The sequence below is a fragment of the Sturnus vulgaris genome, chromosome 13, assembly GCF_052056855.1.
Source record: "Sturnus vulgaris isolate bStuVul1 chromosome 13, bStuVul1.hap1, whole genome shotgun sequence".
In the NCBI taxonomy this organism is placed as follows: Eukaryota; Metazoa; Chordata; class Aves; order Passeriformes; family Sturnidae; genus Sturnus; species Sturnus vulgaris.
Genome location: NC_142255.1, coordinates 7,435,435 through 7,463,342, shown reverse-complemented (window position 1 = coordinate 7,463,342; position 27,908 = coordinate 7,435,435). Strand labels below are relative to the sequence as shown.

The following is a 27,908-nucleotide window of genomic DNA, read 5'->3' as shown; positions in this document are numbered from 1 at the left end:
TAAGCCAACTCCTCAGGACCTGCAGCTGTTGTAGAATTGTGGCTCTGGAGGTTCTAACTGCTACTGTATAAGCACAGAAGAACTGAAAGTACAAATATGCTGTTTATAAAGTAAGCCACTCTTCAAAAAAGGAAGTTAAAACTTAAATCTCAAAAATTCACTTTCTTTGAAGTGTCCTTTAGCTCAAGACTTGAGATCTGTATAGAATAATGCTCTATATGGTATAACATTCACATTTTCCATGTCAGTTTCTAGTTTAAGAGCAGATTCATAAAACGTCTGATGGACGGAGTCTTGAATGGGATGCTGTACAGTTCTGTAGCATCTGGAAACTAGGTAGTTGTAATAAGTATTTGAATGTGACAATGTCAAAATCATGTGAATGCATAAGACAGTTAATCTGTGTATGATAAAAGAGGGGTTCAGATGAGATAATGAAAATTATTTAATCAAAAGAATGGATACCATTCTTGAAGTCATCTGGCCTTGTATGTTTGCATGTCTGTCACGGAAACATTTTATGGTCAAAATAGCAATATGCTGTGTACAGTAACCCTATCATATTATTATTTCTGACACTGGTTTTGGTTGGGCTTTGGTTGGGGTTTCTTTTCTCTGAGAAAGACTAACCAAGATAATCAAATATCTTCAGTAACTGAGACAACTCCCCCAGATTTTCCTGTTAAGAGCCATATAACGGCAAATTATGGGGGACAAGATCTATTTTATGAAGCTTAATCTTAAATTATTAATGTAAAGAGAACATTAAATGTAGTCAATCAATAGTTCTCTGGGCAGATCACTTACAATACTGTCTCTTATTTCTAACAGAAAAATTTATGTTGATTACAAGGAAATTATAACTATGTATGACAAGAAGACTGCCTACAATTGCATTTCCAAATGAAAATTAATCTGATGTAGTCTGCAGATATTGTTGGAAACAATAATATTGATAATATTTGAGGAGGGAAATACTTTAGTATTAACCATTGCCTTTATAAAAGAGTCCGCCTAAGATGTGGCTGCAACAATATTCAAAATAGAACTTACACTCTGAGCTTTGTTCTTCTTTCTAAAGCCTTAAAAACTCCGTATTATCACTCTACTGATTTAGGAAATGAAGCTTCTTTCAGTGTAGTTCTATGTATGCTTGGTGTAAAGAGTTCCTACTATTCTTACAAGTTTTATTTACAAAAATTTTTATAAAATCTACAGATTTTCCTCTGTAAATTTGGTCCTCTCTGTTATCCATTAATTCTCCAAAGTGCATAATCTGATGGTCCATTAGTTGTGTGAAGGACAGAAACTGTTCCCATCAGTGCCAAGCAGGGAATTAGTGTTGGGTAGGAATCTCGTGCATGAGGGACCCATCTGGGACTGGCTGATGAATGGCTGTAGTCAGACTTCAGTTCAATCCTTTCAAGGCATTTGAGAATGTAAAACATTATCTATGGGTTATGTGGCTTTTGATTACATTAAAGCAATTATTTCCTGGCTTCTGTGAAACTTTGGAGATGAGGAAACGTTCAAAAAGTTCTGTGTAAAACAGATGGATGACTCCACTTCCAGTGGCAGGCAGAATACCAGAATTTTGTCTGCCAGAAGGGAACTGCCTAAAGTGACCTTCCCCCGGCTTTGCATCCGTGGGTTCTTTGGTCACTAACAAGGATTGCCTTTAACTACTCCTTTCTTCAGTAGATGCACTAAGAGTCTCCTGATTTCCTCTCCATTAATCCTTGTTTCCATGGCATGCATGAATGTGATCTAATTCTCCTTGGTTGAAATTAGCAAGCAAATTTGTGATTCATTAAGAAAACTCATCCATCCCCATGAACACAGTGTACAAGTGATTTCTCTGGGAAACCACGCTAAAAGTGGTGATACTCCCGTTTTATCAGTTCTTGCAAATTAGCTCTATTCTGACTACCTTCAGCAAAAACTTAACAGTGAAAGATGCTTTGCCCCAATGGCTTTCACCAGTAATGATCGTCCTAGGGGTACTTCGAAACTGTTCACATTGAACTATGTGATGTGATCATCATAAAAAATGTGTAGTGAACGGCATGTAGTTCGCATAGGAAACTTAAAACAGTGTATTGTTTCCTCACTGAAAATAAGTCTCATTTTTAACCGCAGTTACATGATTCTTTGTTGTAAACTGTGTTTTCTGCGTTTATAAATGGGTTCTCTCAAAACAAAGTAGTTCGAAGTGCAGGAGCTGATTTTGCCAGCAGTCTGTCTGTGGCAGCGGGGCCGTGCTGCATCCCGCAGCCCCGCGCTCGCTGGGACTGGCTGGCTGCGACACCGCGCCGCGCTGCCCGTGGTCCCCTCCTAGGAGCGGTGGCCGTGGCCATGCCGAGAGCTCCTGAACAGACAGGTTGAGATACGCTGAAAAAACCCCAACTTTCTCCAGGGATATCAATCTGCTTTCAATGTAATGAATGCTTTAATTAAACATCTAAACACGTTTCTATTAAGCTTTAGATCATACTGATTTTTAAAGCCACCTTTGAAGACAATGTAATTTAGATTAATTTTATTAAACTTGTGTAAATCTCTCGTGACTACTTACTTCTCTGTAAGTGGCAAAGTACTGTAAAAGCAAGAAAACATTATGTTGCTTTTAGCATAAACTTGTTGATTGTTTTTAGGTAATTTAAGAAATATTAGCTTGAACAAAGTGAATACCCAAGCCAGCTCCTGTGCGAATTTAAATTAACGTCATTCATTTATTTAAACTGCTTACTTCTTCACTGGTGATGTTCAGGTTCGTTTCTTGAGCTAGGGGAAGATGAGAAGTGTTCCAAGCGCACATGGCCACGGGCTGCCCCGCGCTCGTACGGAGCCCCCGTGCTGGTGTGGAACTCGATCAGGAAGCGCGGAGCGCAGGGCTTGGGGCGGCAGAGGGAGTACGGAAAACCAAGCTCCCCCCCGGCCGAACCGCTTAGAGCTCTGCTGCCCCTCCAGCCCCTCAGTAGCAGCCAAGGCGGCAGGGGCAGGGCGGCGGGGACGGGACGGGACGGGACAGAGCAGGGCAGAACGCGCCGCTGCTCCAAACGCGGCTCTCGCAAAGGCCCGCGGCCGTCGCGGCGCGCCACAGTCGAACCCGGCCTGCCCCCGACCTGGGCGGGACGGGACGGGACGGGACGGGGCTGGGCTCCCCGGGATTTCGTAACCGGTCCCGGGGAGGGGTCAGCCGGCCCGTCCCGCCCCGGGACCTGCAGCGAGGAGCGGCCCCCGACCCTCCCCCGCGGCCGCCGCTCCCCTCCCCCGGCCGGCGGAAGGACAAATAGTCCTCGTCGCATTGTTCGGCTCCGTACAACTTTGGGCCGCTCTCGGCCGGCGGGCGGAGGGGCGGCCCCGCGGAGGGGCAGTGGGCAGCGGCCGGGCGGGCACGGTCACTGCGGTCCCCCGGGGCAGCGGGACTCGGGCGGCGCTGGGGACAGGCTGCGCTCGGCGAGCCCCAGGCTCTGCCGCGGGCTGCTCGCGGCCCGAGGGGCCGCTGGAGGGGCAGCTCCTGCCGGCCTCGGTCCCGCCGCCCGCCCCCGGGCTCTGTGGTCGCGGTCACGGCTGGCTGCTGGCCCCGGTGTGTCCGGCCCCATTCTGCTGCGGGGAGCGGGACCAGGAGGAATCACCTCTGATTGGGCCCTCCCGCCCTGATTTCAGGCGCCTTCTTTTTTTAAAATCTCCTTCCCCAGACAACTTTTGTAGGAATTCCTCTTGAGGAGGTCCCTTACGGTGAGCTAAAGCTTTTACTCACCCCTCTGCTCAGTCACAAGCACTTGGAAAGCACTTTGTCAACAGCAGAAAACAAGTGAAGTGTAGCTGTCAGTGCCCCACAAGCAGGTTTTGACTTAACAATAGTCACTGCATATATTCTTCCTGGTCACCTCCTAAGTAGCGCTCCGGTGACAGGTTTCACCGTTGTAGCTTCCTGCAAATGTTGTAAATCTTTCCGATTGTAGAATATGTTACATAATATATATGTTATATAATTTTAATTACCGCGAGATAAATATAGCAGGCAGCAAATTCGGTTATCTGTAAGATGGGCTGTACTGATAACAGCAAGCACTATGTAATCATGAGGCTTGGGCATAGGAACACAGCTCTGTGCTCTTTCGTAGGATACTTTTCCAGTCTGTTTTGTAAGGAAAAGATGTAGGAAGAACAGAATGCCTCTCCAAGAGTTTCATCCGAAAGTTTCATGCATTATAACAAAAATATTTTTATTTTTTTATTGGCTCAAGTCAGGTTCCAGGTGAAGGAACATATCAGTGAGAAAATGGAATTCCTTTGTCCACCCTAGTGCAGGAAACAATGTTGTCTTCTCCTTATTGCAAACTCCATATAAGCATTGCTTTCTGCACAGGGAAGTTTTCTGGAAGCAGTAGAAAGGATTCAATGGTTTAGGTGAAGTGGGAATTTGTTGTAAGAAACCAAACAAGAGCAACAACAAACTGTAGCAGGGAAGAAGGTTTGCTGACTTATCTCCAGGGCTGTGGATTTGCCTAGCAATAGTATTTATCATGAATAAATTGTTGGCTGTGGATGCAAGCTGGCCACATAGATGTTGATTTAAAGGAGCCGTTCCAGTGAAAACTCCATCCTTGGTCAAGTGCTCTGTCATGGATCACCCTAGGAGTTTGTACAGTTTGGGTGGTGATGGGTGAATTAATTCAGCATCTGTAAATTTAAGAATAAATAAGCCAAAAGGAGACATGCAAGCTTAATGATTCTATTCACACAGGCATGATACATTAAATAGTAATATGGAATACATTTTCTCACATCCCTGAATGCACAACAGCTGTCTGCTGTATCAAATATTTTTCCTTTAAGGAGTGGGTGGAAGGCAATTCATGAAGGCTGTGAAAACTGCATATGAGTGTGATTATTTTCAGGGAGTTATGCTCAAGTGATTTGGATTTTATATTCCTCTTAATTTTTTTATTATGTTCTGTATGTAATTCTTCATTTTCATGGTCAGGTTGAAGCATGTGGAAGAATGCTGCCATCGCCATCTGGCAAGTAGCAATTCCCTGATTGCTTGGTTGGTCGCTGACCATATTGATGTTGGTAGCTCAGCTGTCAGGGCAGTTACCATAAAGATTTACAGTTGTATTGTGTGTTCTGTCAGCGTCTGGAGTTCACGGATGACTTTGTGTGCAGAGGTTTACCTGCCTATTACTTGTACTACTCCATGACAAACTGAAGACTTCTCTAAGGGAAGGGTATTTATCTACAACACTGATACTTTTCCTGGTAGAAAATTCATAGATTAAAATATTTTTGGGAAAGCATCAACAAGAAGACAGTCCTGATTGCTGGAGTCCTGGCTTGTGATATCACCAGCAAAATTATTAGTGCTTATGATTGCTCCTGTATTCTTCTTCTGTCCATCTGAATTGTTCTCCCTATATAGTGAAGACCTTTTGTTTTTAACAAAGTGAAAGAAAATAGGGTGTAACAGTCACAGAAGGGGTGGCATTTTAGCCTGCTACATAATGTACAGGAAAAGTACAGTTGTGTCACAGAACAGTTGGAAGTTCTTGATTTGTGGGTGATTTATATACTATGCTTGCTGCATTTGCAAGGAAAGAACCATATCTAGGAGTTGCAGCAGGAATGAGACTGAAAGTGTTTTCTTTGTTGAAAATGGGAAACCATTGCACCTGTTTGAACCAGGTTTCAGACACTGGTTTCTTCAGATCTTTAAAAATGTTTACAATATATACTGCTTTGGGTTTGGGTTTTTTTAATTTGTAATGTTGACAACATTGAGATTTGTTTCATTTTCTGTGTATGGCTGTGACAGAATAAGGGTATGAAATGCATTTTTAAAAAACTCTTTGCAGTGAACAGGAATAATTCATAGAGAGTGGCAGAGCTGAAAGGATTCTAAGTAACACCTTGAGCATGGGGCTGCAGATTCTGAGAATAGGTGAAAGACAGAATTGCATAGACACAGAACATCATGCCCTCATGTTTTGAGTGTAATAAAGGATGTGGTAGTCACTGATCTTTCACAACAATTATAGTCAAGCTACCTGCAGAAGAACCTTCTGAAATTTCTGACTTGGCCAACTCACTACAATTTTGTGTCCCCCAGCAATCTTCTTTAGGTCAGACTCACAGTATATTTTGGGTCAAAGCATACCTTCCCCGAGGCCTTGTGTACTTGCTACATTTTCTAGCATAATTTCTGGTAAGTTCATTTATTTTCTGGTAATTTTTCTCTAAGTGCCTTGAAGTTTTTCTGAGAGGACCGTCAAGGCATGGAGATGTAAAGCAGAAGAATGGCTGCTGCAATGTGACTTTTGACAATGAGCACGTTTACTCAGCATCTGCACGAGAAAGGGAAATGTCCTTGTGGAGCAAATAAAACATTTTACGGTATTTTGTGTAACTTTAAGCCCTGTGCCATGGATTATGTGGCTATATCATCTTCCACTCAAAAAGCTTCTAGCTGCAAATAAAAGCCTGTAAGTGTGAACCTTAAAATCTGATGTCAGAGGGCAAATAGAAAGTATTTGTATTAACAAAGAATCTATAATTATCTAAATATTAACAAAAATAAGTCATAATTTTAATCCAATTACACATCAGTACAAATAATTGTTAGCATTATTGCTTCCACTTTCTTTACATTTAGCCAGCTTTCAAATCAATGCTTATCAGTGTTGCAACTGTACTAACTGGTACTGAGTGCCACTACTGGTTAAAAAGTAGCACTTCCAGAGTAATAATATCTTCTCCGTAGGAATATAGGGGATCTTGCAACAAAAATATGTTAAAGAATGTTGCACATGAAATGTATAATGCTCTCTCAATGGATACTTCCCTCTAAAGTGTATTATTATTTATACTTCAAAGACGAAAAGTACATACTTATATCCCTCAGGGGCACAGAGAATGGAAGTAATTGTGTTGGTATTTTAATACCAATTGCTTCCTGCATTTCTAAGTGGCAAATATATGAATATTCATAGAATCACGAGGCCAAATGATCATTCAGCACAAGGCATGTAAGGGAGAAAAATGGAGGAGAATCTCCAGACTCTCCAGTTTGTCTTTGCCTGGGGGTGGTACGTTTGTTACCGCATTCCCGTTCCTTCGGAAGATGTCACAGTCAGGGCCTGGGGTAGGAAGCATTGATTTGGAAGGGAAGGGTGTGTGGCCGGAGAGCCCTCGGTACAGCGCGCTGCTCTCCAGAGCTGGGGGGCTGCCAAGCAGCAGCGTGCGAGGGATGCTCGTTCCTGCGCACCGCGTACCGTTCCTCACTGCGCTTACCGGCTCCTGGTGCCTTTTGGGTTCTCCGGCCTTTGAGTGTCCTTTTTCATTGTCCTTGTGTTTCGTAAATACCCTTGCTCCAAAAGAATAATATGCCAGTAAATGCATAGATTACTGCTTTATAATTCTCACTTTCGGAGAGAATGATAGGTGGCCCTCGGTAGCTGGGGTCAAAAAAGAGCAGGCCCAGCCCCAGGTGGTGGCAAGTAGGTGCCACCTGGGGGCTCTGCAGGCTCGAGAGACGGGTGTGCGACGGAGCACCGGCATCGCACCGGCGCCGCTCCGCTCGGTGTCGAGGAGAGGCGTGCGCTTGCCTTAGGCCGGTACGCTGGTGTGGGGTGGCTTTAGAGACACGAAATAAACTTCCCAGCAGGACAGGCTGGCAGTGCGGTTTTGTGAGAAGGAGACGGAGCACAAAAGAGTGATTTGTCTGTAGCAGTGGCAGGACCCAGGTTCTTCGCACGCTGCTTCCCATTCCTGCACGGAAGCCTTTGGGCTGGTTCACCTTTAGCATCACCTGTTTCAGAGAGCTGCAGTGTTTATTTGAATGTGCGCTCTTGTAGTAACAGCCATGTTATTGTGCTTTGACACGTTACGGTTTTAATGGTACGTATTTAAGACGAAGCTGCTAATGAATGCTTAAAATTTATGTAATTTATATGCCATTTTATTTTGAGCAGTAAGACTGTGTATTGATTTATTAAAAGTATTCAGGCATATGTTAGGGTATGTGAATTCAGGATGAGTGCGATAATGTGTTTTGGGGCACGTGCATTGCCGGCAGTGCTGCATGTCGAGGTTTGCTGTCGGTTTGGCTGAGTTGGGGAGCGGTGGGGAGGGGTCTGTTCCCGTGGGGTGCGTGTTTCCCTGAGCGGCCCGAGGGGACCCGCTTCTCCCCATCTGCTGGGGCTCCCCGGCGTCCGGGGCCGAGGCGGGTGCCGGGGCGGCTCCCGGGGGTGCCACTGGATCCCCGCCCGCCTCGGCCGGGAGCGGCGCGGCGCGACAAGGGTTAAGGCGGCGGCGCTCGGCGCGGAGGGATACGGAGCCGGAGCCGTGAACGTGGTGCTGAGGCTCTGTAAGCAAAAAAATGTCCGCCTGAGGGAACCCACAAGTTCCTTCCAGCGGGGGGGGAGCGCTCGGCTCGTCGCCTCCCACCCAGCCCGCGGCCCGCGCGCCGCCGCCGGCCCGGCCCTGGTCACCGGAGCGTACAGGGACAACGGGTAAGTGCGGGCGGCCGCGAGAAGTTGGGAGAGAGCGGCGGGGGGAGGGAAGCGGCGGCCGGGCGCTCGGAGGGGCAGAGGCGGCGGCGAGGGGACGGGGCCGCGAGCGCGCGGACGGGAGCGGGGCTGCCCGGGGTGGCGGCGGGGAGACCGCGGGGGAGGCGGGGGCTCCGCTGGGGAACCCGAGGGGCGGCAGCCGGGGCCGGCCGCGCGGGTGGCGGGGCGGGCGTGCGGCGTGTGGGGGTCTCCGGGCCGCGGAACCGCGAGCAGCAGCGAGTCCCCGCGGGCGGCGCTCGGCGGCTGCCCGCGCTCATAAAGGACCGGGCGGCTCCGAAACTTGCCGGGGTGCGGGGCCGCGGCGGCTCCCCCGCGGCGCCCGCCGGCACAAGGGAAGGCGCGGGCCCCTCCCGTCCCCGCCGCCGCACGCGCATTCCAGCCCCCCCCCCACCCCCCCCCGCCCGCTGGTGGCGCGCGCGCCCGGTCCCGCGTGTGCGCGTGCGGCGCGCGGGGGCGGCTCCCGGCCCGCCGCGGTCCCGAGCGCGGAGCGGCGGCCGCGGCCCCGGTGGGTGGGTCGGGAGAGGGGGGGAGGGGGAGCCGGCACCGGCGGCGGGCGGTAATGCCGGGGCAGAGATGGCTCTGCTGAGGCTCGTCCGGCCCCGCTCGTCAGCCCCATTGTTGCGGGGACAGTGAGTCACTTAATCTCTCGCTAATTCTCCGGACCTCGCCGGGCCGCGGCTGTTTATTTGCTTTCGCTTGCCTGGGGGGGAACTTAATTCCTGGCGGCGGCCCTTCTGCGGCGTGACCGTGCCTTGCTCGAGGTTGGGGGAGAAGTGGAATGAGGGAGAAGAGGGAGCCTGAGGAAACTTAAGAGAGTTGGTTAGTTCGGGAAGCCGCTGCTGCTGCCGGTTCCCTCAGCCCGGCCGGCCGAGCGAGGCTCCCCCGGGAGTCTCTCCCCGCCGCAGGGGTGCAGGTACCAGGGGCCCCTCTTGGCCAGGGCCGGGGGCGCGCCGTGAAGTGCTGCATGTACCTCTCTCCCTGTGCCCTAGGAAGGTGATCGGAGGAGCGGAGGAAGATGAATTCCCAGCAGCAGAGGATGGCCGCTATAGGAACTGACAAGGAACTGAGCGACTTGCTGGACTTCAGTGCGGTAGGATATTCTCCGAGGTCTTCTCATGACTTCTTCGTGGTCATGCGAACTGAGGAGCAGGGGCAGCAGCGTGCAGGGCTTGGTTGGGTCTGCCTCAGCCAAGTTGGACACCTGAACTTTGATGTAATGTCTAGACTTCCAGATTTAATACTGTAATACCAGCTGGGTCAATTGGTTTAACTGGTTAAAATCAGGCTGACCCAGTGATGGCATAATCTAATAATTAACGTTGGTTAATCTGGCGTATGGCACTGGTACCTTGCTCTTGGCTTCCAGCCCCCCCCCCCCCTTTTTTTTTTTCTTATTTAAACAAAAGAAAAATTATTGCCTAGAAATAAAAGAAGTTATTCGTTGATGGTCTTGGCTAAGAAAATTGTAGGTATTTTCTGTGTGATATTTTTAGCATACTAAAAAGACTCTTGATTTATAAGTATAAGACTACTGCCTCTAAATGCTGTCTTTATGCAGTGACTTTATACTTGCAGATAAGTAAGAAGTGTGATTTGAGTAAAATAATGTAAGTCGTATAACTATTTGAAATGGTCACAGTAGTAGTAGGTGTCCTTTTGATTTTAAGTTGTGTTCATGTCGAAATGAGGCTTTGGTCCTATTAATAAATTGCAAGGAGTACTTCAGCTTATTGTTTTTGTGTGTCTAAACATGCATTCTGTTTGTTTTCAAGCAGAAAATAGAAAAAAATGTTTCCTATTGACCTTTTTTTCTGTTTACATTAATAATTCAGCAAGAATTTCAAAGCCAACTAAAACATGTCTTTTTTTTTTTTCTTGTTTTGCAGATGTTTTCCCCACCTGTAAATAGTGGAAAAACCAGACCAACAACGCTAGGAAGCAGCCAGTTCAGTGGATCAGGTAGGATGCATCTGAGATACATCATGTTCATCTCACTGGGTCTTGATGTTTCAGCGTAGTTTTCATGTTCTCAGAGTATTGTAATCTTTCAGTTGTGCATATTCTCATAAGATATTCGTATCAGTTAGAGATGTGCTGTTTTGATCTTTATAGTGCATCTTCCTAACTTTAACCCAGGTTTTCCTCTCTATGTCTTAGACTATTAGTCACAGTATAGTGAAGTGTTGAGTGTCTCTAGGCATACTTACATGGAACTGATGTATTTTTTATATTAAGAATGCATGACTGTGTTGTTTTTGTTTGAGAAAATCAAACCTAGCTGTTCAATTGAAGAACTAACTAGCCCTCCGGTATGAAGGGAGAAAACTTCAGTAAAATGCCAAATAGTTAAATACTCCTAACTTAAGGTGGTTTTTTTTAAATGCAGTACTTAAGGAAAATGTGAGTTTAATACAATTTTCTAGTACTGCATAGCTCTCAAAGATTTGACAACTAGAATTTTCTTGTGTTCAAACTTTATCCATGTATCTGGAAAACAAGTAACTGTATTTACATGTTGCATGTGTATTGTGGCTTCAATGTATTAGCACAGGGTCCACCTAATAGCTGTGTCAGAGACCTTTAAGCTAAGATGTAACAGGAAATAAGTGCAGATGCTTTGTGTGAATCCCTAAAGGGAATAGTTATTACTTATTAAAAAAGAAAAACCAGAGTAAGTTTTTGATGAAACTTCTTATGTAGGTTCACCTTGTTTCAGTAGTAAAATGATATTTATGCCCTTGTGGATACAACAAAGTGATGTTTGTATTTTGGTTAATGAAAATAAATGTTTAGAAGGCCAGCAGAGAGCTGAAGTAGCGGCCTGAAGTTTTTCAGTAATGTCCCATTATCCTCTTAGGTTGTCAGGGCTGTTACTTTGAGAGTCCAAATGATACTGCGTTTTAGTGACATTCGAGGATTTTTGTTTTTAAAACTTCTCCATTGAGAAATTTTTCAAACATTCCAGAGACTGTCTCTCACATTTAATTTAATGAAACTATGTAGCAAAGGTAATTGTTACATACTTGAAGTCTGTTAGGTTTTCTCCTAAAATGAATGACTGGCTTTTTCTTCCTCTTTTAAAGTACATCAAGTTTAAATTAATGGCTATTACACCAAATATATCTTACAATGTAGTTGATATTTACGTTTTTTAACATACAAATATTTAAAAGAGTTGTTTCTCTGAAGCTTGTTTTGAAAGACATTCAGGCACCTAAAACTTAATCGAGGGGAGCACAACCTGAGCATCTCATCTCATTTTGTCCTTGCTTTTCCGGAATGAGTAGAATAATTTTCTGTTGAATAATAAAGCTTTCATTTTTACTTTAGGTCTTAGAGCACTGCTAAATAATGTGATATGTCCTATTTGTAGGTAATGCTTTCCTTTCTTCCCTTGGATGTCTTAGAAAAAGAGAGAATGCCAAAGTAGTTATTTCTTTAAGGGAAATAGTGTGACTCCTTGAATTTCTTTACCAATATAAATAAATAAATGCCAATCCTTAATACAACACTGCAACTGTCAAACAAACAACAACCTCAGCTGAGTTCCCCTTGGAATGATAGTGGTACATATTTGTAGATTTTCATTAAAAACATTTTACAGTTATAGAGGTTTGCTAGTTAGTAGGATTATATACCCTAATTCTGGTAATGTTATGATCTAAGCCTTGACCTAGGGGGATTACTCTGCAGAAGTGAGAGGTGACAAACGTCTTTAGTAGTTGTGTTCGGAGACACTGTTAAGTGTTGTAGAAAAGCTATGTCAAGATCAATGATGAAATACAGGCATTTAATTTCTAAGTACTTTGATTTAATTGTCTTGCTATAATTTCAAGTGTTTTGTGACTTTTAGGAAAAGCAATACTTAAAAGTTTTGGTTTTTTTTTAACTGACTAGAGGTCACTTTTTAAAGAGAAACATGAAAAGAGGAGGTATTTATTTCTTTGTGCTATCTAGGACTGAAAAATCGCACTATGTGCAGATTCCTGAAATGTACTTCTTTTTTTCTTTGGGTGTTGCTGCCTCTTACACAGACTTTCAGTGGTTTTGATGGCAATTAGAGAAGTGTAGCTTGCTTTAATATCTTTCCCATTAAGCTCAAGTTTTATTTTTGTGATATTTTTATAAGCAGTTCCTTTAGGAAAGTGCTTTCTTCTTCTTAGTTGGAGTAAGACTGTGTTCATTGTTTTTGATTTTAGAGCTTCCTCTTTCTCATTTAAACTTAAAATAAACATCTGTAAACACCTCCCCTCCCCCTCCAACCTGTCAGTGATTTGAGATTCAGCCTAATGGCCCCCATTAAGTAGGTGAAGATCAATTTTATGCCTGCATGGCTCTTGAGACTGTATATTTCTTGGAAATCTGATTTAGAAGGATGGAATGCTCATGATGCTTTGTCCTTACCACCCCCAGGTCCCTAGAATAAAAGGTCAAGTTAGTTGCTGTTAAAGAATGGTTAAGTTTGTTTGTTTTTCAGGTGTGGCTTTGTGAAGTGTTGGAAATACTGGGGTGTAAGTTATTAATTCTGATGTAACAAGCTTGATTTGCTGTAATTCTACAAGACTTCTGTTGATTATATTTTATAGTAGTTGGGTTGCATGAACAAAACAGCTAATACAACTGATCTATAATTTGTAAGAAATTGCTGCCTTGGATTAACAGTTGAACATTGTGTTTTGATTAAAAGATAGCTGGGGCAGGCTTGCTTTCTACAGGTCAATCAGTTATGAATAAAAGCTGCAGGTAAAATAAGTGAAGTAATCTGATATATCGTAGTATATTATGACAGTAAGTCATGTAAGCTGCTGATTAAGTCAAATAACTTGGTCAGACTACTGGTGAAAATAAACATACTGGAAAAAGTAACCTGATACATAAGCCAGTGAGTTAAGCCACAAAATATTCCTTGTTATACCTGTGTACTTAATTCTTGTTTAAAACAGAACTTGTCATTGTTTTCTCCTCCAAAACCAACTTCTGAAGATGAAACCGTTTCTGCCTTAGAAACTGTAGTGGAAGGTGGCACAGGTCAGAGATTTGTTCCATTGGGCTTTTTAATCAGGCTTTTTTTTCAGATTTTAGTTAAAATCAAAATTTTCTGTTACTATTATGGCTAAGGGGTAGTGTTTGTGATTAACAGTGATGTTTTGCTTGTTATGCCTTTGCCTAAGCTACAACACATATGCCAATACAAACTTGGGTGGTTACTGATTTTGCCCAACACACTTTATTTATTACAGTAATTCCATTAACAACCAGTCACAATATGCACGTGCTTACCATAGGCAATGATAGTGCAATTTTCCTATGTTTTTTAGTAATTTGATCTCAATCTCAGTTTTTCCTGAAAAACTGTGATTTTTTTTAAATCTCAGATTTGGTACCCTAAAATAAATTGTTTTAGTTTTTTTGTCTTTTCCAAAGAAGAGTAAATCTGAGGCAATGTTTTTCTGTGTCCTACCATTTTCAATTTAGTACCTTTTTCAGTGTACCAATACCATTATTTCTTAATTTTGCATGTGGCCGTGCACATGCATCTGTGAGGTATCAAAGAGACAAAGTAAGATAATGTGAATGTATAGAAGAAAAGAGGGATAAGAGTTTAAAGTAAGAGGCACAGTTTAAGAGCTAAGTTGTCAAAATATGACACACCTCTCTTGCCTGTAAGATTCTTCTGAAGTTGGTAAAAAATAAGTATGCACATTTGTGTGTGAACAGCTTTGGGCACAAATCTTGTGTGTACCCAGACATTCCTCATACATGCAAAAACTTGTGAATGTGTCTGTTTAGATATTTGTTTGTATTGGTTCCGTACCTTTTATACAAATTCAAGAGACTGGCTGTCCTTTCCACTTATCTCTACTCATGTATCAAGTTTGTATGGGGTGCATTGGTTTGGCATAGGCCACTAATTAGTGACTTGATGCAAAGACCATTTAAGTTGATAGCCTGTCATTAATCTGAGTGTCCCTAAATTAGAGTCATGTGTCTTGAGAATGGACACAATGGGAATTCTTGAGCAGGTGAATTAAGTTATGAACAGCGTTTCCAAAATTAACAAAACCTGACTGTCAATCCTGTGAACTTTGTTAATCCTTATTTCCTTTTCAATTTTTCATCAGCAGTTCCTTGTAAAATAAACAAAAAAAAAGCACAAATAAAAACAAAGAATTCAGGCAAGTTACCTGGATGAGCAATGATTTAGATACTCTGATCATTGATCTATGCAATTGCTGAAGAGAAAAGGCACTCTTATTGTGTGTTAATAGCTCGAAGTGATTAGGTCATGCAGCAGTGTAGCTTTTTTTATTGTTTTGGATTTTTTTAATATCTAGTTTGTCCCCTAGATTTATTAAAGGTGAACCAGCAGATCTGGTAACCTGGTATTTCATCTTTGGTCTGAGGGGTGCTAAATTCTGTCCTCTTCTGAAGAGCCTTAAGAGAGTTGAAGAATCCTTGTGCTTGAAAGCAGAAGGGTGTCCATGGCTTCTTTACCTTCTATTTTTTTGTATGGGACACCCATGGATTACTCTTCAAATGGGCCAAATGCAAGTGAGATCAAGATTTAGTCCTGATCCCTTACCTGTTGCATTTAGAAATCTGAAGGATGAGGCAGAGCTAGTAAATTATTGACACTGCAGCTTGCCTGTTGGCAGCCCCTGTCTCGCTGTTGCTGTCTCGTTTCCTCCTTCCATTCCTTGCCTTTGCAAAGATAAATTACTCCATGAAAAGTCTTGAAAAGTATAGCATATTTTCCTGTGTGATACAGCTTCTATACTCCTGTTTAAGAAAGAGAAGGGGAAAAATGTTGGACAGGTAGAGAGAACTGACAGCCCATCTTTAAAGCAGTGTATTGCAAGGTGTTTGTCATATGACTTGGCCAGAATGCTGTTTTCCAAATAGAAGATCTGAGAATTTTTAGTAGTGCTGGCCTGTCTTCCATTTAGAGATACATTTGACACTGTTAATAAGGGAAACTGACTTTTGCTGTGTTGACATGTAGAAAGCATTGTTTCAAAAAGTTAATCCTGTATTTCCAGCAACTTTTTCCTTAGATGAGAGTGGCAGTGTGGTCACCATGTTACAGGCACAGCATCCAACCTCCATTCCCCATATAAATGTTACTGGTTTGGGACACAAGGAAGATCTTTGCAATGTTATTTCTGGATGGCTTTAGAAGATATGGGATTGCAGTAGTGCCTTGTCCTTTCCTAATGTGGCTCTACCTAGGGTATGGTACCTTCTACCATCAGCCTCCCCTCAGCCAGTAACTCTGTGTTCTGCCAAATTTTTCTGATCTACTGCAAGTGATGAGGAGTCTTCAGATGCTTTGGAGCATGGTCTTAATGGCATGTGGAAGAAATTTTGTGTTTATCCAGAAAGCAGATTTGATAGAAATGTAAATGTGAGGACTAAAGGTTTGGGTAAAGAGGAGAAAGAGAAGTATGAATGGGATTCTTATGTATTTATATGTCTTTTCATGTCAGCTGAGCTTGTAATCTCTCCCTGTAAAACTTATGTCTTCTGCTTTTGCTAAGTTTCAGCTTTTTTTGGGTTAATTGTTTATGGTCTCTTTTTGATCTTTAGCAAAGGAATTTCATGTTAAAAGCTTATCATTCATACATGCTGCCAAAGTTCCCCTTCTCACTTTTTTCCAGCTGTCACACAAAGATGATTTAACCCCTTAGTTGTTTTGCTGTCAAGTTGCTGTGACAGCTCTTTGTCTCAGGTAAATCTACTTTATCCATAGCTGAGCCTGCAGATACCATTATATGAGTTTGTTAATCTACCCTATATTCAACTATTAATTTGGTAAACTGTATTTTCCTGACATTGCTAAAGATCTAGTGTAATTTTTTCATGGTTGAACATTGTGTGTATTTATGAAGAGAAGGTTGTTCAAGGCAGTAATATAATACCATACCACTTAGTAAGAAGTTTGTGGAGATTGTTTCTAAAATGGGAAACTGCACATAAACTGAAATAGTTTGCTAGGCTTCTTGAACTGACCTCTCTTGACCATGGAGATGCAGTTCTTTTTGTTACTCTACTGTGGAAGGTTTATGTTTTCAGGGAAATAGCACTGAGCATTTTCAAAGTCACATAAAATTTATTGAAGTACTCACAGAGCCAGATGTGATCAATGGGATATAATAAATCTTCTATCTTAAATTTACTTAAAAATAAATGCTCATTTTCATACTTGAAAATTCAGTTTCAATAAATGACCTCATGAAATAAAGTATCTTCTCTGAAAACCTTTTTTTTTGCAGCCATTATCTAGTTCAATATGTTAGCACTTCTTCAGAAATATATAAGAAAACTTGATTGGTTTTGTATGTTCTCCTGTGAGGAGGTCACTAGATTTTAAATAAAGGAAGAAATAAGCAGAGGCAGTATTTTCTTTTGCATATGAATTATTTGGAGTTCATTACTGAATATGCATAACTAGTTTTAAATAGTGTATTCACCTTCATCTCTTTTGGTTATTAAACATTATATGAAAAGGGGGGAAAATACTAGTTCAGTTAAAAAGTATCATTCTAAGGATAGGAATTTTATCTTAATATCTGAGGGGTTTTTTTCCTATATTAAGCTGTAGTGGCCACTCCTGCATTTTGTGGGTTCTCTTTACTTTTTAATTATTATACATTAATTTGAAAATTTAGAGGTCCCCAGTTCTATTGTATACCTCAACCTGATGATTTGGAGGTGAATTTTGGTACTTGATGGACTTTTAAAATACTACAATGCATTATTTGCTAGTGGTTGTAGGGGTAAAGTTGTTTGTTTATTTTTTTCTATTATGAGTCTAAGATGAGATAATGATAATTTTTTTTAATGTCTTGAATGAATGCCTTGTTTTTTCATCTGTAAAACAAAACTGTGTTTGTAAACACAACATTCAAAAACATAAAGGACGTACTTCTTCGGTGAAGATGTTAACTGAATACCAAGAATGATCAGAAAGAGTAGCTGTTGTTATATTTATAATATCTCACTGTTTTCAGAGGATAATCAGGCTAAAAAGTACCCAATGAATCTTCAGGACTTTGTTAGATTCTTGTATACTAGAAATGTAATTTCTTTTTTGTTTTTTTTTTAAGCAAAGGGCTGAAATTGCTTTTTAAATGCATAAACTCCATGTTCTTACCACTGTTATGCAGAAAAATCTTGCTTGACCACACCAAAATAATTGTTGCTGGTGTGTTCAAGTAGCGTTTGGAATGGGGGGGGGGGGGGGGGGTGAAAAATACTTGACTGAAAGTGTTTCCGTTGCAGCCCTGACATGCTCTCTGTGAGTGGTAGTAAAATCTTTGCATAAAACTAAGTAAAGTTTATCTTGGACGGACAAGTTGTACACTCACATATTAGAGCCATGGAATCACTTTTAAAAGATGCTTGAAGAGTGGACATTTTTGTTATGGTAACAATTTATTGCTACGTGGGAAATAGGTAGTTTGAGGTTTTTGTTACATAGAAGTGGCAATTTTGTATTTTTTTTTTTTTCCCTGAAGTAACTCTTGTTTGTTGCAGTGGATTTCTTTCTCCTGATCTTCTACAGAGGTTGCCTATATTGTTTTTTGTAAGCATGTGAGATATTTGTTATGCTTTTCAAGTTGCTTTGTTTTGGTAGCAGATTTTGTTGGTCTTTTTTCTGTGCCAGTTGTAGTTACAGAGATGGTGGTGTCTCTATGTCTCAATCAGCTTCTTAGTTGTGTGGACTTTGAGTAAGAAGTTGAACCACTTGCTTTCTACTTCATTTTTCATTAATAAAGCTGTAGGATACATTTTGTGTTTAGCTTGTCTCTGGAAGAGATCTGTGGTGTTGCTGAAGCAGTGGTAACACAGCAAAACTTAAGGTAGGCTAGGCTGGAGTTTTATGTTCAAGTGTGCTCTGAGCCATATTTTGTGGAAGTTATATTTTAAATGGTGTATTTTCCTCCTTTCTAAATATAAAGATGAGTAGACTGAACTAATTGTTAGAAAAACATACCTAGTTAATCAAAATCCAAATTTGGCTAATTGTAGTTGTGTATATTTTGCAGGTAAAATGCAAATGAATATCAGACTAGAAATGTACATGTTCTATGTATTAAATTGAGTTTAAAATATATTTTACCCTTAATTCAGTATCAACAAAAAGTCCAGAGGTATTTTTAGTCTTGTGTGGGAGAATAGAATTCACTGTGTATATTTTAATTTTTGTTTGCTTGAATGCAAGATATATTGTCTTGGTGTTATCCCAAGAGCTATTGTGGCTGCCCTATGAAATGATTAAATCAGACAGCTTTGCTTGTAGGACAAACATTTTTTTCATATCGTGGTGTTTTGACCATTTCCAATGCGACACCTATCCTGTTCCAGTTCTTTATGCAGCGACTTCATGAGTCATAATCCTTGCAAGAGAACACAGCTTAAAATAATCACTGATTGTTTCTTTGCAATTCTATTCACTGCCCATTGCAAACAAATAAGAGCAGGAACGACAATATCATTTAATCCTTTACTGTTTGCTTTTGACGTGTAAAGTATTCTCTTGTAATAGAGAAGTAATCCATAAGGAGGGTAGCTGCTCTTTCATCTTCCTGAATGCTAAATGAAGCCAAGGCTTTTATGAAGAGATGGTGATTTAATGAAGATGACCGAGTTTTGGAGTAATGAAAAGCTTTTGTGTATTTCTAAAAATGATGTCTGGTGCTTACTAGTGTAGAGCTCAAATGGCTGTGTTTTGTAGTATGTCTGCAAGATTAGTGCTTGTGATGCTTAGATGCAAGTGGATTGAATGGAATGGTAATGCAAAAATTTTTCCCTTAGCTGGATTTTATAAAACAAATGCACATTTCTGCCAATTAGTGTATAAATGCATGTCATGTCTGGCATGTGTTCTCTGCTCTGTCTTATACTTTTATTTTGGTAGCCTTGAAAATATCTCTGATATCGTATTCCTATGCCAGAGGACAGTAATAAGCACGCACACAAAAAAGGACCATAAACTTTGTCAATACTACTTATGACAGGGACATCTGAATTAGATAGTTGAGAATATTTGTAAGATACTGAATTTAAAAGCTCTTCCAGTAAAAAACTCCCCCCAAAATACCCAAACAAAATCAAAACAACAATATGAAAAGATACAAACCAAAAAACCCAATACAAAAGCCTAAAGAATCTCTCAAAAATGCAAACGCCAATAAAACACGAACTAACCCCCCATATTTTTTTTCTCTTTCAGCTGTCAATTTTATTCGTTTATTTGCAATTTTTTTTAAACAGTATGCAATATTACTGCTTGAAAAGCAAGTTAGATAATGCCTGATGCTTCAAAAGAAAAAAGAGAGAGGCTTTAAAGAATGCAAGAACATATCTTCTCCAGCACATACACCCAGGTCTTACCCGGCCTTCTGGATGGAAGAACCGTACAGCACAACCAGAAGGAATCTTAAAAGGGGCTAAACTATTTTAGGCATAGTCAGAAACATAGAGAATGCAGCCATGTTATGGTCTTCATCATGTATGGGAAAGATAGATCTGGTCATCTGGGGTCAATGAACTTAGGCAGGGCTTTGTCTGTTGCTTTGTCTGTAACTATTACATTAGTTTTTGAAAACTAATGTAATAAAAGTGCAGAAATGGATAAATTACTCATATTTCCTATTGGTGGTTTTTAATGGCTTGAATTACTGCCTGGTCCCTATGTATTAGTGTACAAATTCTTACAAGTGTAAGGGTGATGTATAGGGGATGTGTAGAACTTGGCACTTGTTTGGTGATTAAATCTCAAGATGTCAAGGGTGTTTTTGTGAATACATTTCTGGGTAGAAGGTGAAGCATTGTAAGGGATTGTTTGGAGGTTTTTTGTAGAGTGATGTAGTAAAACCAGAGTTTGTGGCCACATGTGTCTGTTACACTCATTAAACTCACTTTCAAGATACTTGTTGAGTAGTGAATAATAGTTGCAATAATTTGCTTCTTTGCAATGTACTAATCCTTCCACTTCCCTTTATTCTCATCATGTATGGGGAAATTGGGATAAAAAAAGGGCTAAATGCCTGAATATAGGAGATGATGTGTAAAGCAATTTGTATTCTATGCTAATGATAATATACTTTTGGTCCTTTGAGTAATCTGAATTTCTTTAATAAAGTGAATGGTATTTTTTCTCCCAGACATAGCAGTTTATAAGCAGGGAACCTAAGTGCCCTGTGAGCTATCATAAAACCCCCCTGCTTTGTACCTTGCATTTCTGCAAGTGCTAACTGGCATGTGTGTGACAGTGCCACTTGTGCTGCAGTGCGCACTCCGGCGGAGTTTGGCCATCTCTCATGAGTGTGTCACAGGTTGTCTCTGAATTGGATCCTGGAGAACATGCTGTTGCCATAGCAATGAAAGTCCTTCTGAAGGCAGGATTCCTGGCACAGCTCTTGCATCTCCTGAAGTGCTTGGTGCATTGATCTGAAAGTGCCATGTCAGTATTAGCACATAGCTGGAGTAAAAAGAGCGGGAAGCAGAGATTTCCTTGACTTTTCCATTATTTGCTTCTCTGGTTGGTTGAACCCAATGTTCATAATGCTGCAACTTTTTAAAATCTTACTCTGTGAAGTTTTTGTGTATTTAACATACTTGGCTTGAATGCACTTAAAGATTGAATGGTTCTAACAGCTAACCAGTGTTTATTGCAGAAGTATCGCTTTCTGAGTTTCCCACGGTACTTGTCCATTTTTGTACCTGGAAGAAATATTTTTTGAGGATTTCCTCCATAATTTTGGGTAGTGCAAAACAGTTGGAAAATACATTGCTTAATTCATCATCCTTTTCTCACTCATGTTTTTGGTTTTTATAAGTAAAATGGTTGTCTTGCTACCGTATTATTTAAAAATGTAATACTGATGAGGGAAAATCACTTCCAGAGAGGTAAAGTTCCATATTTATTTGGAAAACATACCTTACATAGGATCCTTTTTCAATAAACTTGGCTATATCTTTGTATATAAATACTTCCTCCTCAGACTGTAGTTACCAAATGTTAATTGTTTTCAAAATAAGAAAAAGCTATGCATTTCTTGTATCACATCAGATAATATAGTTCTTGGGTTTTTTTTATATGTAAGGTTTTTCATCAAGATAAAATGTGGGAAATCAGAGACAACTTTTAGAGCAGAGACTCTATGCAGTTGTAATATCCATTTCTACATGTGCTGTCAGGATGGAGCTGATTAATTTTTTGCTTATTTAAGAAGATAAAAAAAATTTGAATCTGGAGACCTAAAAAGAAAAAAGTGGATTTTTAAATTTTTTTTTTTAGAAGTTTGGAGACAATGTGATTAACACTGTGCAGCATATTCTTTTATGGGATTCCCATGTGTAAGCACTTCTTTTTTACTGAAAGAGCCTCTAGATGAGATGAGTTCTGAAGTTATCCATATAGCTTGCTCCATCCTTTACATCTGATTATGTAACATAGTCTTTAGCTCTATCACTTTCTCTGAAATGGATAAAAGTGAGAGTTAAGCAAACTCTTCATTCTTCTTTTTTCTCCTTCCAAATGAAATTCAAGAAGAATGAAATAATGAATATTTGTGCTTGAAAATAACTTTCTGCCTGCTGCAGCAGATGTGTGCATGTGCCATACTAGAGATGCTTGGCTTGGGTGTTGTTTTTCAGTCCCTGCCTGCCCTTGGCCCTTTGTCAGAGCAGGAAAGCAGCACAGCTCCAGGTTGGTTTGGCCTTGGGAAGCGTTGCTGAGCTGCTGCTCTAAGCAGTTCAGACAGGACTTGTTACTTACACTTCCTACGTGTGCTGGCCTAACCTGCATAGACAAATTGTGGTGTGAGTGGCCTTGGCATGGGGACCAGATCCTCCAGAAAGGAGAGGTCAGCACTGATCACAAGGACAGTAAGGGAATCAGACTCTGCAAGGTGTCTGCTTGTTGTTGTTTTCCCCTTTTAAGCAAATTTCGTGCTGCCTCAGCGGACGTGTGTCCTAAAGCTCTGCAGCTATCCTGGGGAAGGAACATAGCATTAATAACCCAAGTAGCCTCTGACTGCTGTGCCAGTTGGTCTCATGTCACGTTTGGGAATAAAAGGTCTTTCACAGCTCCAACAAATGTTCTATTTGTGTCCTTTTAGCCTTTGAGTCAGTACCGATTGAGTAGGCACTGTTTTTGGGATTGTGGCAGTAGGGTCACTGACATACATTGAGATAAGCTCATTGTGTTCTGAATGTGTAAGTGTGTATAAATACTGGCCTGATTTTGTCAGGCTTAACAAAGATAGCATTTTAAATGAGTTTAGTATGAGAAGTTAGGTATTTATCTTCTTAAATTCTAATTCTGAAATAATTTTATGTATGTTTTACAATAATTTAATTATATGACTAATCCTTTAAAAAAAGGCACAGATCATTTAATTCATATAACCAAGTTCCATATTGAAATATTAAATGCTTTTCAATGGTCTGTAGTTTTATAACCTATGCTATTGTTTTATTGGATCTGTTAAATTATAGGAACATGGAATGCTGAATAATGAAGAAAATACTTAATTCTTGAAATGTGATTTTTATTATCTGATTGACTCTTAATATATATAAAATCACCAGGAATAGCAAAGTCCTAGAAATATTATTAGTCACTTTCTACTTAGTGCCATTATTTTTATAAAATTGCTATATTTTGTAAAAAGTTAAAGCAGGCTTTTAGTTTCCATTAAAAAAGCTTTTGTCAAGATTGTATCATTGCATAGTGAAGAGAAGATATGCTTGATTTTTAAAGGACATAGCAAAGAGGCAAAATTTCTGTTCCTGTTTTTCTATATCATTGAGGAACTGCCTTTCTTTTTTCCTTTTTTGATTTCCTCCCCTCTAAAATGAGGGCAAGTGTTTACACTGTAGAACAGACAAGAAATGTTTTTGAACTTGCTCAGTTTGTGTAAATGGTGATCTTGGAATGAGTTAATATCAATAACCTCATATGACCTAAGCAGAGTTAAATTAGCTTGCACTGTTTTCAGTGTCAATATTCACTCCCTACTTTTGTATTTAGTTTGATGTCTCTGCTTGCTTAATTCAGTCTTTTACTTATGTTGATGGAGTCTTGGGGTTTTCCTTCTTCAATTCAGTTGTGGCTGTGTCTACTATACAGCTTCTTAAATGTAGACTGTTATTTTAAAATGTGGAAATGCAAATTTCAGTCTGGGACTCCTATCAGCATTATAGAAACTGTTTCAGCACACCTTCACAGATTACATATGCGTCTCGTTTCTGTAAATTTTATTTGAATCTTATCCAAATAAGAAAACACAGATACATTTGCCTAAATTTCTTAAAGGAAGAAAATTTCTAGTCTAAAACGGTTTCCTGATACATAAACAGAAAACAACCCTGTCCATAGCTATCCTTTGTATTTAATGGATTAAATTCACTTTGACAGCTGGATATATGTACCAGTGTCTAGCCTATGGCCATGATCTAATAATCATGGATATGGTAACAAGTCGTCTAAAATGATTCAGTAATCAAGTGGGCTTTTTGACAAAACCTGCTCTGACTGAAACAAGAGATGAGGCTGTGTTAAATGTGGCTGCATTTGCTACTGTATCTGTATTCTGAGTACTTAAAAATATCCTTTGGGTTGTGGTAGACAGAACCTGTGCTCTAATAGCAAGGGAAAAGCTAACGGTGCTACAACAGAATGTGTCTTAAAGTTAGGAAATAAATTTGATTTAACCTAATGATCATGAAGAACTTAGTTTCAAAAGAAGAATTTCTACTTCCTCTGAAGTGCTTTTTAACTTGTTTGCTTCTGTCATAAAAACGGTTATGCATTATTCAATGGAGCCTTTTGTGAAGTAGAGGATTTTTATATCATAATTCTGGTATTGAGAGTAAGTTTAAGAAGTACTGATGAGTAAATAATGTCAAAGGGAAAGACTTCAAGCACTACAGGTATTTTGAAAACAAAAACTTCACATATTAACAGTTTGCTTTGGTCTCAGTTCCATTTAATTAGTGAAATCTATTTTGTAAGTAAATATTATTTAAGAGAAAAACAGTGTCTTGGCCCTCAAACAATTCTTTGAAACTCAAAATCCAGCTACCATGTTTTGCCAAACTAGAGCCTGTTGTGACTCTTGTTTTATATTTGGTTCTAGGCTTTGGGGGGGGGGGTGGGGGGGGAAGCTGCTTTATGTGGAAAGCAACCAGGCTGGGATCAAAGCAAATGAAATATTGTAGCTTTGTTACCCCTTCTTTTTATTTTAAATGGAGTTTGTTATAGCTAGTGGGAACAATATTTTAGAAAACACTGGAAGGGGAGAGAGTACGAATGAATTTCAAGAATTAAAAATTTCTTTAGGAAAGTGAACTAACTGTTGACCCCAATTTATAGATGACATTTCAGCAGCTTCTGAATGTGATATTGTGAGTTTGGGGTTTTTTTTTTGTGTGTGTTGTTTTGATAATTCATATCTAGTTTCCCATCTCTTTGTAATTCAAGAGATTTGAGGTACTTATTTTTAAACTTCACAGCAGCTTTTATGAGAAGTAGGATATTTACACTGAAGCTAGTATTTAGGGAGACACAGAAAGCTGGGGAAATCAGGAAGCAGAGATATTTTCCAGGGAAGTCCATAAGATTATCTGATTGAAACTGTTGGTGTGGGACCAGCACCTATTGCTCTTTGCTTTGTGCCTGAAACTTTGGAGATTCTTATCTTTTAATTTCTGGTTAATGTGCAAAATATACATTTGATCCCTGACTGTTTTATTACTGTAGATAGGTTTTTTCCTCCTACTTATTTTTGAAGAATAAATGTCTTTAAGTGGTAATGAAATAGAATATGAAGGCAACTTTAATGTTTATTTTGGTATGATTGTGTTATCCAAAAACTTAAACCAAATCTTAAGAGCATGAGCATTTGTGAAGAGGAGTGCCTTTGAAGCTGGGAAATAAAGAAGTAGTGTGCTCTCAGGTTCTTCATGCAGATGGCCACATCCACTCCCATGTGATTACTTTTGTCCACTACCAGATTTTGTTACTGGTTAAGGTAGTTGAGGATGTCTTTCTTCTGGACTTTGATATGAGTACTTCTTAATTTCTGAATTACTTATTTTTAAAACAAACTTAATTTTCCATTCCAAGACAAAAATAGAGAGGAGGTGTAAAAGAATTACTGAGTTTTATAGCTTTTTTTATAGCTTTTTTTTTAATAGTATGTTAGGTGCTGCTTCTACTAGTAAGTATTAAAGACATCGATAAAACTTTGCTAATGTAATTGCCATTGGGTAGCAAGGAAACAATAAACTTGTTTTACTTGGGGTAGATTTGAATTTGGATGTTCAGCTGAAGTTTATTCATTTTTAAGTTTTACTTGGTCGTTTGCATTATCCTAGGCTTAGTTTCATCCATGTGGATAATACATTTAGCTGCTTGTAGGTGTGTGTGATTCTTGCAGGCATTTGTACAGTCTGAACCAAAGGAATGCCAGTCCTGAATGCTGTATTCTGCCCAAAAAGGGATGATTTGGTAACTTTCTCTTTCATTACTGTTCCTGGTGGTGTGGTTTTAAATTTTTTTTTTTTTTTTTGTGTTAATGTACATGTCTTGAACAAGAAAAGAAAGTGAGCAGAGAAAAAGAAAGTGTGTGGACATAAATATTAAGAATAGTGACTGGAGTACAGTTTGATTCACTTTTACTGTAAGGATATTCTTTAAGATTGCCTCAAGATTGTCGTAATCACCTTTGAACAGTTTTAAATATTTTTCCTTTTAAAAATCACTTGTCTTAAAGTTTCTTCTCACACACGTGTATTTCTGGAAATGTACAACTGAAAATGTAAGTGGGAGGCAGTGTCTGCAATCACCCCTGAACCATTGACAGATTTAGTGTTTTGAGACTTTGCATTCCCATGGGGCTGGGAATAGGCTTTTGAGTTGTTTTTAGCCTGCTTTTTCCTCTGAAACCTCATGATGGATTAAATTTGAATGCAGACAGATGAAAAAAAAGAAGGTAATTTTTGTTTCCAGTCCTTTTGGAAATTATCTTTGAAATATACAATATATAGGACTAATTGGCATGTATCTGGAATGATACTATTGAGAATTATAGTATTATTTCTTCGTAGTAAGTTTGTTGATCTTATTCAGACAAAATTTAGGACTACAGGGAAGGACTTAATTTCTTAGCACTCTGATAATTTCTTTGGAAATACAGGCCACCATTATGATGAAATAGAATTTTGGTATCTCTACCTCTTTTGTGAAGACAGTGCCTTTGTTGGTTCCCTTTATGCATTTTCTGTTTTCCTTTCAAAAAAGCAAAGCTAAGAATCAACTTAATATTCAACATTCTTGCACGTGTGAAATTCCATGTTCTGTTGTGTAGCAGCAGTAATAATGACCATGGTATCAATAATGCACGTTTGATTCTCATACAGCCATTCACTTAAGAGTTGGGTTTGATAATCCTTTTGGGTCCCTTCCAACTCAGAATATTCTGTGATTCTGTGAAAAAAAGACACTAGAATTATCTAGTGTTCTATTTCTGTCAGTACTGGAATATCTGGCCATCTTTTTGAATTCTTTATTCTTGATTACTTTTTTTCTTTGACTGTAAGTAATTGATGGAGTATATTCAGTTAGTACTTTCTTTGTTAGTTTTCCCAGATTTTAGATAATTTGCATTTCTCTCAGTTCAGTTAAAGATGTAGCTTTGGATCAGTGAATATGTCAGTGATATTAGCTGTGTTACAAGTCCTGTACCTGGTTTACTTGGGGGAGTTGATTTGAGTCCTGTATAGACTGCAGAGGAAATACTGATAGTGTAAAGTTTCTGCAAGACTAAGTATTTTATACCTGATATAATAAAGTTATGTAATTACATTTATTATGACAGTATTTTACTATTGAAATGTAGTTTGGATGCTGGCTTAATAATCCTGTTCTATTGAAGCCACTTTCATGCTGGTAGTTTTTACTCTTCACTTCGTGTATAAACTCACACAACCTCAGACGTTTTGGGACTATTGTTGTGAATTCTAGTTCTCTGTGCTGTAGCTTTTCCCTTTCAGGATTTCTGTAAAGGGTGTCAGTGAACAGAAGTTATTGGCATAATGGCTCCAATTGTGCAAATAAATCTTCTGTTGCTGTCCCACAGTGAACAAGCCTTTGCTTAAGTGGCCTGTCTGGTTTTCTTCCTGCCTGTGAGTGATAGGAGTCAAGCTGGCTGGGAGCCATTTGTGCATACAGCCAGCACTTGCACATGTGGTGGGGTTTGGTTGTGGTTTATGTTCTGCAGTGAAATTCATTCTGTGCTTACTGCCAGCCTGTGCTGGAGA

At 39.9% G+C, this 27,908-nt stretch overlaps 1 protein-coding gene across 10 annotated transcripts in view; it reads left to right on the top strand.

The window, feature by feature from the left end:
• Nucleotides 1-7,670: 7,670 nt before the first annotated feature.
• TCF12 (transcription factor 12) overlaps nucleotides 7,671-27,908 on the top strand; it is a 160,462-nt gene continuing 140,224 nt past the window's right edge. For 2 of the 10 annotated variants that reach the window (XM_014873985.2, XM_014873981.2), the window contains exons 1-3: nucleotides 8,383-8,516; nucleotides 9,563-9,663; nucleotides 10,460-10,532. In XM_014873985.2, the coding sequence (XP_014729471.1) occupies nucleotides 9,589-9,663; nucleotides 10,460-10,532 (148 nt within the window). In that variant the 5' untranslated portion in view covers nucleotides 8,383-8,516; nucleotides 9,563-9,588. Of the gene's footprint in view, nucleotides 7,903-8,377; nucleotides 8,517-9,078; nucleotides 9,393-9,489; nucleotides 9,664-10,459; nucleotides 10,533-27,908 lie in introns of those variants that run through there. The other 8 variants (XM_088172494.1, XM_014873978.2, XM_014873982.2 and 5 more) reach the window with 8 other exon arrangements.